The following is a 13,455-nucleotide window of genomic DNA, read 5'->3' as shown; positions in this document are numbered from 1 at the left end:
AGCGGTGCCACGACTGCTGGATGGATAATAACAAAAACAAATTACAATGGATGATGAGTATCATTTTATTCTTTGATTACATTCCGTAAATTCTACCAACTGCCAGCAATGGCGGTGAACATAAAAATGATTAACCGTATCATTAGCATACTAATGATATAATAATGTAGCTTGTGAAAACATAGTCTCCCGTATCAGCCTGATCAGTAATAGTAATTTTCCTGATGATCTGGAGTAAGCAACACAAGCTGTCAATCCCTATTGTTTGGCGAAGGGCTCTCGAGAGACAGGTGTGACAGCATGCCGCGGGGGCATCGGCGAACACGGGATCTGTACAGGTAAAATTTTGATTCGATTCATCGAAGTTCGAATCATCGAGATTTGACTGTGCCGGTGTTATCCCAGAATACCAATGAGTTATGTGATCAATCTGTACATACCTATACCTGTGTTATCCCAGAATACCAATTAGGGAGGTTTGCACCAGCTTTGGCATTTCATCTGCAAAAATCAAATAGCATTATTAATAATTAAACAAATTTCTCTAAATACATCATATTTTCCTGATTTTGACTTAAGTCTTGATTTTGAAAAATTGTTTTGCCTTGAAATATTAATTGTCTGATTCATACAATATAGCTTTTTCTTTTAGATTTTAAAAAGCACTTGACACCAGATATAATGAATGATAAATTAATGCACTTTCTATTCACCCAAAATTGTCTTTTACCAAATGTAATTTCTTTGGTGAGGGAAAACCTTACAATAACGGATATTCCTGCACGATTTATCCTAAGCTTTACTAGTGTTAAAACAGTCCAGTATGTCAACAGATCGAGATCATTATTTTGTTACCCAGTAACGACATAATCCTCTGCCACAGATACAATTTACGAAACATCATGGCCGTGAAAAAACTTTGAAATGTACTGGTCTGTCGGACAAGTGCTTCTCTAAAGTTGACTCATTTGAATGGCATTTTCACTTGCCCTCAATAGTTTCCAAATAATTAAACATATGTGACTCTATATATTACGTGTTGTTTTAGCTGTGTTCAGTTGATGGTCACCTCAATATGGAACAATAAATGAGACATACATGTGTGAAAATCAGTGTAAGGAAGTTTTACTCGTCCGATGGACAAGTGTGCTGTCAACATTCCCTTGTCCAACGGGCAAAATCTGCTCGCCTCCAGACGAGCGGACGAGCACATTTGCCTAGCCCTGAACATGGATTTGAATTTTGCATTTGCTATTCTAAGTTAGTGCAACTCTCTCCTAGACACAGGAAAGCTTAAGAACCCCGCTGATCTAAATAAAATGGTTTATGATTATAAAGGTACAATGTAGAGCATATTGAGGTATTATCGACCCCTTAACAATGTTTAATTTATAGGGGAAAATGCAACCGGAAATTGCTAGAGTGTGATACAAAAGCGCTCAATTGGACTTCGTACTAGTGTTATAGCATTGTTTGGCTATGCAATAAAGTCTCATTTTTGAGAAACAGGTTCTTATATAGACCTTTTATGACACTATATTATCGACCCCTTTAATCTATTATCGACCCCCAAAATAAATTTTGCACAGAATATTGCAATAACTGAATCCTGTATTATCCAGATCAGAAACATAATTATACATGTATGTCATATGTTTCAGTCTTGATCTACAATTATGAAACTTGGCATCCAGGGACTATATATATATGTACTATCGTTATTGGGAGACACATGGAATACAAACCTCGATAAAAAGATGACACATCAACCAACCAAACACTTACTTGGACTTGATTTATATTAAAGTGAACAGTCGGGCAAGGATGGCTAAAGTCGGTAAAAATGGTGTGAATGTATCCAGTATAATTTCTTATGAAATGGAAAAAGTAAAATCTCTCGTCAAAATCTGTCTGCGTACGAAGAAATTAATTTAAAAGTATGGGAATTCTAAAACGTTCTCCCGGCTTACTATGTCCGTGGTTACATTTCCACACAGCCTCGCTTTCAATGCTTTCAACTTTTCTTTACTTTTATGGTCAGAACTGGGAAACTAAGCAGAACTTGACCGTCGTATTAATATGTGAGAACTTTTGGAAGGCCAATGAACGCATTTAGACTGGTTTTTTAGGTCACTTTAAAGAAAATGTATATATAATTGTTCAAAACATGTTTTTGATTAGACGTATACAATGTACATATTCATACGGTTTATTTATAAATTGCTATTACTAGCGTATATTTACTTGCAAAATACACAATTAAACTTCTACGTTTTAAATATGTCTGGCATAAGAGTCAGGTCACTTATGATATTTTCTTGTCTGCGTGCAAAGCCATGCATACGAATACTACCAAAGACTGCATACATATATTTTGGGAATGATCCATCGCTCAACCGTCATCCCTGACAAAACCATGCATCCTATATATCAAATTTGAGATCCTGTAATTCTGTTTCAAATGTTTTGGTGCCACTGCTTAATTCTCTTTCATACTTTGCTTAATTTTTTACTCTTTCTCTCAGTTTCGGTTTGTTTCTAATTCTCTTTTAATCACTTTCTTTTTTCTTTCTGCCAATTCCTAATTTTATAGTAATGTCTCAGATCTCCCTTATCCTTTTGTTGGTATTCTACATAACTCTTCTCTCTTTATCTTCTTTTTATCATAAATTATTTGATCAAGTCGTTAACATCTAGAATAAGTCTGCTGCCTCATTAGCAATCATTACAGATGTAATTGCAATGTAATAGTTAGATTAATATAAACAAGAAAGCCATCGCAAATTATTAATTTTCTTTTTACTAGGAGCAAAAGTAAATGCACTGTAAAACAGTTGTATTAATATTAGTACAGTGCAATTAGACAAAATTTCGTTGAACTAATCATGAGAATTGTTTGTCATATTACATGCTTTCGTTAACACTGACTTACTTCACGATCTAAGAAAGATTACTCTTATAATAGGTATTCCGCACTCGTTTTCCTGATTATAAAGACACCCTTGCTTCTGGGATGTAAAGGGGGGGGGGGGGGTCGATAATACATTAGGTTATCAGATTTATCAATCTATTATCGACCCCCTACCCAAAAATTAAAATTAAGATATATGCATATCTATCTTTCTTTAATCTGGTTAATGATGTTTACATCTTTTTGTTTACGTCCTAAAACAAGAGGAAGACAGAGTCAATACTGACCGTACGGACTTTACACATTCTACTAACTTGATGCATAACAACATCGATTCTGAACTCTGCAGTAAAAGTAACTTGCATCTAGGTCAGTTTTTGGAAGTTTCCATTAATGCTTGAGACTATGTCACAGTCTAAAGATGATTCAAATGCCTTTCTTAATCTTTGTTAATTTGGAGATTGATTGGCAAATACATCAGCGTGAGTTATTTATGTTATTATCTGTAGGGGGTCGATTAGCTGCAATATTGTAGCTCTAAAGACTTTTTGACAGAAAATGGTGTTGTCTTTAGAGCTACAACCGGTGCCTATTACTGCTAATGGAGCAAAGTAATGATTATGCAAACCTTTAAAAAAACGTGTGTTTGCATTTTATCATACTTGTTTGATATCGCTTACCTACTAGGGAATGAAACTGAACCACATAAACTATCAAATTCTCAGCGAGGCATTATTTTTTTATATAATACATATGAAGGTCTTTCTGAAGGGAATTTATACGGCAAGTCCACAAATTGTGAATTTGACGTCTTGTGAACGGTACGGTAGATATTAAGAATGGTAGTTAGGTTTGTTTTGGACAAAAATAATATGTAAATGCATGTATACGCATAAAATAATTGGAAACCTACAACAATATATAGAAAACTGTGCCCGAGTGATTTTTGGAGGCAGTGCTCCACTATGACACATAGGGACCAATTCGTACCCGGCCGAAAGGTACAGTAGGCCGGGTACGTATATTCGTTCTAGGGGTCGATAATTGATAGGGGTCGATAATACCTTAATTGCTCTACATACCTGTATCTGATAGGATTATTTCATAGAATGTAAAGCTACATATCAAAGGGCATGAATAACTTTTATGATAATCGTGGTGTTGTGTTCCAAATGTCCTGCAGTCATTGTATAAATACATGTATTAAGAAAGGATTAGATTTCAACATTAAAGTTAAGATTTGTCAATGTCATAAAGGACCTTAATTTCCAATGTTATGATTGGCCTCTGTTGCCATGGCACCCTTTGATATCATAATTTGTTGGTTGGTTTGTTGTTTTCAACTTGAAGGTACTCTTTAGCTCATCGTCATGGTGACTAACTCCTGAGTGGACGGCCGATTGAATTGAAGGATCGATCACATGATACATCTTTTAACTCCTCCCCACAAGGCTGGGGTCAGAGCGGGGTCATATATGGACCCTAGCGATCACCCTCACCCAAGCATTGTGGGTTGCGTAACCTAGTGTATGTTGATTCGTATGATGATGTGATAGTCTTGGATTTAATGTTTTACATAGCTTTCACTTAAACTTTTTTGCTTGTGTTATTAATTGTTATGAAAACTCAAACATTCAGATTTTAGGAAAAATGTTATAGACAGCCTTTAGTAATTAAAATATAACCATTAGGATGTATCAGGGACGTTAATCGAAGATAACAATGTGATTGTTGCCAATTAGTACATTGACTCCCTAAAACACAAATTATTATTTCTAAATCTATAACAAAAAACAATTAGCTCAGTTTGTAGTTAAAGGCCCATTACCTTTCCGGAGCAAAATATAAAGGTTTCTTTAAAAACATTAATAACATCAAAAAATGCATACCGATGACCTAAAATAAGGTTACGACTCCAAACATATGCAAGATTTCCTGCGTAATATATGAAAACAGTGGAGTTTTGCCGTCTGGCACAGTTATAGTCAACTACCGCGCGGTATTTAGGACAAAGGCGGGAAACATAAGACGACCCGCTTTATGAAAATTAACGTTTTATTTATTTGAATCAAAATGTTCAGAAGGTGATGATAAATGTAGTATTAACGGTAAGTTAATAATTCTTAATACTCTACAAAATTATCGATCTTGTTTTACATTCCCATTTTAAAAATTAAAAGCCGTTTCGGAAAGGTAATGGGCCTTTAAGGATGAATGACCTAAATTTAGTTCTCATTCCACAATAAATCATAGTAAGAAACAGACATTCAACACGGATCTGTGTTTGTTTACTAGACATTAAAACAATTCAACTGTGACAAAATATGTCTTGTCTAGAAATAAAACTACATCAGAATATATTTGAAATCAGAAAGTGTTACAAGGTATACTTTATTAAGTATTGATATAGGCTACAATCTGTTAAACTAATTATTATCAAGATATAGTAACAATTCAAAGAAGGAAATGTTTGATACTATATATGCATCTAACTACTGTATCATTAATTAGCAGACCAACTTAGTTAACAGATCAACTTAATTCACTTCCAGACACGAATGATGAACCAGAAAGCCTTGAAGAATACTGTGGTTGGAGAAGCTACAGCAGTACAGGCCATTTATACCTCTTCTGTAGATTGTTTAACGCAGGTACATACACAGGCCATTTATACCTCTTCTGTAGATTGTTTAACGCAGGTACATACACAGGCCATTTATACCTCTTCTGTAGATTGTTTAACGCAGGTACATACACAGGCCATTTATACCTCTTCTGTAGATTGTTTAACGCAGGTACATACACAGGCCATTTATACCTCTTCTGTAGACTGTTTAACACTGATACAGTATACAGGCCATTTATACCTCTTCAGTTAGGGGACCAGTGAAACACCTTGATATACAGGCCAATTATACCTCTTCAGTAAGGGGACCAGTGAAACACCTTGACATACAGGCCATTTCTGTTCAGTTAGGGGACCAGTGAAACACCTTGATATACAGGCCATTTAAGCCTGTTCAGTTAGGGGACCAGTGAAACACCTTGATATACAGGCCATTTATACCTGTTCAGTTAGGGGACCAGCGAAACACCTTGATATACAGGCCAATTATAACTCTTCAGTTAGGGGACCAGTGAAACACCTTGACATACAGGCCATTTATACCTCTTCAGTTAGGGGACCAGTGAAACACCTTGACATACAGGCCATTTATACCTCTTTAGTTAGGGGACCAGTGAAACACCTTGACATACAGGCCATTTATACCTCTTCAGTTAGGGGACCAGTGAAACACCTTGACATACAGGCCATTTATACCTCTTCAGTTAGGGGACCAGTGAAACACCTTGACATACAGGCCATTTATAACTGTTCAGTTAGGGGACGAGTGAAACACCTTGATATACAGGCCAATTATTAGTTCACCTGCCCAAAGGGCTGGTGAGCTTATGTCATGGCACGTCGTCCGTCCGTCCGTCGTCCGTCCGTCTGTCCGTCAACATTTCCTTTAAATCGCTACTAGTCATAAAGTTCTGCATGGATTGTAACCAAATTTGGCCACAAACATCCTTGGGGAAAGGAGAACAGAACTTGTATAAATTTTGGCTCTGACCCACGGGGGCAGGAGGGGCGGGGGCCCAATAGGGGAAATAGAGGTAAATCCTTTAAAATCGCTACTTGTACTAGAGTTCTGCATGGAATGTAACCAAATTTAACCACAAATATCCTTGGGGAAGGGTAACAGAACTTGTATAAATTTTGGCTCTGACCCCCCCGGGGGCAGGAGGGGCGGGCCCAATAGGGGAAATAGAGGTAAATCTTTAAATCGCTACTTGTCCTAGAGTTCTGCATGGAATGTAACCAAATTTGGCCACAAATATCCTTGGGGGAAGGGGAACAGAACTTGTATTAATTTTGGCTCTGACCCCCCGGGGGCAGTAGGGGCGGGGCCCAATAGGGGAAATAGAGGTAAATCCTATAAATCGCTACTAGTCATAGAGTTCTACATGGATTCTAACCAAATTTGGCCACAAACATCCTTGGGGGAAGGGGAACAGAACTTGTATAAATTTTGGCTCTGACCCCCCGGGGACAGGAGGGGCTGGGCCCAATAGGAGAAATAGAGGTTAATCCTATAAATCGCTACTTGTCCTAGAGTTCTACATAGAATGTAACCAATTTTAGCCACAAACATACTTAGGGGAAAGAGAACAGAACTTGTATAAATTTTGGCTCTGACTCCCTGGGGGCAGGAGGGGCAGGGCCCAATAAGGGTAATAGAGGTAAATCCTATAAATCGCTACTTGTCTTAGAATTCTGCATGGATTGTAACCAAATTTGGCCACAAACATCCTTGGGGGAAGGGGAACAGAACTAGTATTAATTTTGGCCCTGTAATTTTGGCTCTGACCCCCAAGGGCAGGAGTGGCGGGCCCAATAGGGGAAATAGAAGTTAATTCTATAAATCGCTACTTGTCCTAGAGTTCTGCATGGATTGTAACCAAGTTTGGCCACAAACATCCTTGGGGGAAGGGGAACAGAACTTGTATAAATTTTGGCTCTGACCCCCTAGGGGCAGGAGGGTGGGGCCCAATAAGGGAAATAGAGGTTAATCCTTTAAATCGCTACTAGTCATAGAGTTCTGCATGGATTGTAACCAAATTTAGCTACAAACATACTTGGGGGAAGGGTAACAGAACTTGTATAAATTTTGGCTCTGACCCCCCAGGGGCAGGACGGATGGGCCCAATAGGGGAAATAGAGGTAAATCTTATCAATCGCTACTTGTCCTAGAGTTCTGCTTGGATTGTGACCAATTTTGACCACAAACATCCTTGGAGGAAGGGGAACAGAACTTGTATAAATATTGGCTCTGATCCCCAGGGGGCAGGAGGGGTGGGGCCCAATAGGGATTTAGAGGTAAATATTCAAATTCCTTCAGAAAAGAAACAATGAACCTGTATTCAGAACATTACTTGGCATTACAAACCAGGTGAGCGATACAGGCCCTCTGGGCCTCTTATTATTTATTCATTTAATTATACCTCTTCAGTTAGGAAACCAGTGAAACAAACACCTTGATATACAGGCCATTTATACCTGTTCAGTTAGGGGACAAGTGAAACACCTTGGTATACAGGCCATTTATAACTGTCCATTTAGGGGACCAATGAAACACTTTGATATACAGGCCAATTATACCTCTTCGGTTAGGGGACCTGTGAAACACCTTGATATACAGGCCAATTATACCTCTTCAGTAAGGGGACCAGTGAAACACCTTGACATACAGGCCATTTATACCTCTTCAGTTAGGGGACCAGTTTCAAACACCTTAATATATAGGCCAATTATACCTCTTCAGTTAGGGGACCAGTGAAACACCTTGATATACAGGCCATTTATACCTGTTCAGTTAGGGGACCAGCGAAACACCTTGATATAAAGGCCAATTATACCACTTCATTTAGCAGACCGGTGAAACACCTTGATAACAGGCCAATTATACCTCTTCAGTTAGGGGACCAGTGAAACACCTTAATATACAGGCCTTTAATACTTCTTCAGTTAGGGGACCAGTGAAACACCTTGATATACAGGCCATTTATACCTCTTCAGTTAGGGGACCAGTGAAACACCTTGATATATAGGCCAATTATACCTCTTCAGTTAGGGGACCAGTGAAACACCTTGATATACAGGCCAATTATACCTCTTCAGTTAGGGGACCAGTGAAACACCTTGATATACAGGCCATTTCTAACTGTTCAGTTAGGGGATGAGTGAAACACCTTGATATACAGGCTATTTATACCTGTTCAGTTAGGGGACCAGTGAAACACCTTGATATACAGGCCAATTATACCTGTTCAGTTAGGGGACCAGTGAAACACCTTGATATAAAGGCCAATTATACCTCTTCTGTTATGGGACCAGTGAAACACCTTGATATGTGTTTTAAGACATAGATGTATCCTGTGTGTATGGATTTGGTCCTTTATAAACTTATATTGTGGTAAGATACAGAGGCTGATGAAACTGATATACAGCTGTATATTATAAGACTCTTTCATATATTTCAAAATGGGGGGATCTCAAAATATTACAAAACCCTCGGCAAGCCTCGGGTTTTACTACATTTTGTGACCCTCGGGTAGAATATCCCTATCCTTAATATCCACTTATGAAACAGTATTTTTCTTTCATACCTCGACGTTTTACTGTAATTTTACAACTATAATATCCCGCCATTTTGAAATAAATTCGAAGAAATCCACGGATGAAAGTCAATTTTTCCACAAAATTATGTTATATTTTCAACAAAAATTCCGTTGTTTGCATCTTTTATTGTAAAACCAATTAAGTTTGTGAAAAAAATGTTAAAATTTTACAGAGGAAATAGAAATTTTGTTGATGCCATGACGTCACGAGACTTTATTGCATGGGTCGCCATGCAATACAGCCTCAGGCAGCATGAGTGTATTGCTCTAGACCAGCCAGTATTACACCCATAGGTATGAAAGAAATATATATATTGTCTGTAATTTTTTATACATTTCATTTTTCACTGTTTCAGACTGTGAGGAACGAAGGGTTAATGGCACTCTACAAAGGTTTTATACCTAACTGGTTTAGGTTAGGTCCATGGAATGTCATTGTATCCTTTATAAACAGATCAACACAGCTTCTACTAAAACTATACAACAGCCAATCAGCTCATCTATCTACTATAACTATACAACAGCCAATCAGCTGTCACCACACAGTATATCTATCTACTAAAACTATACAGCAGCCAATCAGCTGTCACCACACAGTATATCTATCTACTATAACTATACAGCAGCCAATCAGCTGTCACCACACAGTATATCTATCTACTAAAACTATACAGCAGCCAATCAGCTGTCACCACACAGTATATCTATCTACTAAAACTATACAGCAGCCAATCAGCTGTCTGTATATCACTACTACTATACAGTCAGCTGTCACCACACAGTCTATCTACTATAACTATACAGCAGCCAATCAGCTGTCCTCACACAGTTATATCTATCTACTAAAACTGTACAGCAGCCAATCAGCTGTCCTCACACAGTATATCTATCTACTAAAACTGTACAGCAGCCAATCAGCTGTCACCACACAGTATATCTATCTACTAAAACTATACAGCAGCCAATCAGCTGTCACCACACAGTATATCTATCTACTATAACTATACAGCAGCCAATCAGCTGTCACCACACAGTATATCTATCTACTATAACTATACAGCAGCCAATCAGCTGTCACCACACAGTATATCTATCTACTATAACTATACAGCATGCCAATCAGCTGTCACCACACAGTATATCCATCTATCTACTAAAAACTGTACAGCAGCCAATCAGCTGTCACCACACAGTATATCCATCTACTAAAACTATACAGCAGCCAATCAGCTGTCACCACACAGTATATCTATCTACTAAAACTGTACAGCAGCCAATCAGCTGTCACCACACAGTATATCTATCTACTATAACTATACAGCAGCCAATCAGCTGTCATCACACAGTATATCTATCTACTAAAACTATACAGCAGCCAATCAGCTGTCATCACACAGTATATCCATCTACTAAAACTGTACAGCAGCCAATCAGCTGTCACCACACAGTATATCTATCTACTATAACTATACAGCAGCCAATCAGCTGTCACCACACAGTATATCTATCTACTAAAACTATACAGCAGCCAATCAGCTGTCACCACACAGTATATCTATCTACTATAACTGTACAGCAGCCAATCAGCTGTCACCACACAGTATATCTATCTACTATAACTATACAGCAGCCAATCAGCTGTCACCACACAGTATATCTATCTACTTAAACTGTACAGCAGCCAATCAGCTGTCACCACACAGTATATCTATCTACTAAAACTATACAGCAGCCAATCAGACTGTCATCACACAGTTTATCTATCTAACTTAAACTGTACAGCAGCCAATCAGCTGTCACCACACAGTATATCTATCTACTAAAACTATACAACAGCCAATCAGCTAGTCACCACACAGTATATCTATCTACTAAAACTATACAGCAGCATCAGCTGTCTCCACACAGTATATCTATCTATAAATACAACAGACTATTATCCAACGTACTATCTACTAAAACTATACAGCAGCCAATCAGCTGTCTCCACACAGTATATCTATCTACTAATAACTATACAGCAGCCAATCAGCTGTCACCACACAGTATATCTATCTACTATAAACTATACAGCAGCCAATCAGCTGTCTCCACACAGTATATCTATCTACTAAAACTAATACAGCAGCCAATCAGATGTCACACACAGTATATCTATTTACTAAAACTGTACAGCAGCCAATCAGTTGTCATCACACAGTATATCTATCTACTAAAACTATACAACAGCCAATCAGCTGTCCTCACACAGTATATCTATCTACTATAAAACAATACCGCAGCCAATCAGATGTCACCACACAGTTATATCTATCTACTAAAACTGTACAGCAGCCAATCAGCTGTCACCACACAGTATATCTATCTACTATAAACTATACAGCAGCCAATCAGCTGTCACCACACAGTATATCTATCTACTATAAACTATACAGCAGCCAATCAGCTGTCACCACACAGTATATCTATCTACTATAACTATACAGCAGCCAATCAGCTGTCACCACACACAGTATATCTATCTACTATAACTATACAGCAGCCAATCAGCTGTCACCACACAGTATATCTATCTACTATAACTATACAGCAGCCAATCAGCTGTCACCACACAGTATATCTATCTACTATAAACTATACAGCAGCCAATCAGCTGTCACCACACAGTATATCTATCTACTATAAACTATACAGCAGCCAATCAGCTGTCACCACACAGTATATCTATCTACTATAACTATACAGCAGCCAATCAGCTGTCACCACACAGTATATATCTCTATCTACTATAACTATACAGCAGCCAATCAGCTGTCACCACACAGTATATCTATCTACTATAACTATACAGCAGCCAATCAGCTGTCACCACACAGTATATCTATCTACTATAAACTATACAGCAGCCAATCAGCTGTCACCACACAGTATATCTTATCTACTAAAACTATACAGCAGCCAATCAGCTGTCACCACACAGTATATCTATCTACTAAAACTATACAGCAGCCAATCAGCTGTCACCACACAGTATATCTATCTACTAAAACTATACAGCAGCCAATCAGCTGTCACCACACAGTATATCTATCTACTAAAACTATACAGCAGCCAATCAGCTGTCACCACACAGTATATCTATCTACTAAAACTATACAGCAGCCAATCAGCTGTCACCACACAGTATATCTATCTACTAAAACTGTACAGCAGCCAATCAGCTGTCACCACACAGTATATCTATCTACTATAAACTGTACAGCAGCCAATCAGCTGTCACCACACAGTATATCTATCTACTAAAACTGTACAGCAGCCAATCAGCTGTCACCACACAGTATATCTATCTACTATAACTGTACAGCAGCCAATCAGCTGTCACCACACAGTATATCTATCTACTATAACTATACAGCAGCCAATCAGCTGTCACCACACAGTATATCTATCTACTAAAACTATACAGCAGCCAATCAGCTGTCACCACACAGTATATCTATCTACCTAAAACTATACAGCAGCAAATCAGCTGTCACCACACAGTATATCCATCTACTAAAACTATACAGCAGCCAATCAGCTGTCACCACACAGTATATCTATCTACTAAAACTATACAGCAGCCAATCAGCTGTCACCACACAGTATATCTATCTACTATAAACTATACAGCAGCCAATCAGCTGTCACCACACAGTATATCTATCTACTATAAACTATACAGCAGCCAATCAGCTGTCACCACACAGTATATCTATCTACTATAACTATACAGCAGCCAATCAGCTGTCACCACACAGTATATCTATCTACTATAACTATACAGCAGCCAATCAGCTGTCACCACACAGTATATCTATCTACTAAAACTATACAGCAGCCAATCAGCTGTCACCACACAGTATATCTATCTACTAAAACTATACAGCAGCCAATCAGCTGTCACCACACAGTATATCTATCTACTAAAACTATACAGCAGCCAATCAGCTGTCTCCACACAGTATATCTATCTACTAAAACTATACAGCAGCCAATCAGCTGTCACCACACAGTATATCTATCTACTAAAACTATACAGCAGCCAATCAGCTGTCACCACACAGTATATCTATCTACTAAAACTGTACAGCAGCCAATCAGCTGTCACCACACAGTATATCTATCTACTAAAACTATACAGCAGCCAATCAGCTGTCACACACAGTATATCTATCTACTAAAACTATACAGCAGCCAATCAGCTGTCACCACACAGTATATCTATCTACTAAAACTATACAGCAGCCAATCAGCTGTCACCACACAGTATATCTATC

General features: G+C 38.1%; 1 protein-coding gene across 1 annotated transcript in view; it reads left to right on the top strand.

Annotated features, from left to right (window-relative positions):
• LOC138308047 (kidney mitochondrial carrier protein 1-like) overlaps positions 1 to 13,455 on the top strand; it is a 108,352-nt gene that overhangs the window by 77,258 nt on the left and 17,639 nt on the right. Inside the window, exons 8-9 of the mRNA XM_069248992.1 lie at positions 5,464 to 5,562; positions 9,493 to 9,573. Of these exons, the coding sequence (XP_069105093.1) occupies positions 5,464 to 5,562; positions 9,493 to 9,573 (180 nt within the window). The remainder of the gene's footprint in view (positions 1 to 5,463; positions 5,563 to 9,492; positions 9,574 to 13,455) is intronic.

The sequence above is a fragment of the Argopecten irradians genome, chromosome 14 (genome assembly GCF_041381155.1).
Source record: "Argopecten irradians isolate NY chromosome 14, Ai_NY, whole genome shotgun sequence".
Lineage (NCBI taxonomy): Eukaryota > Metazoa > Mollusca > Bivalvia > Pectinida > Pectinidae > Argopecten > Argopecten irradians.
This window is presented reverse-complemented; position numbering and strand designations above follow the sequence as displayed.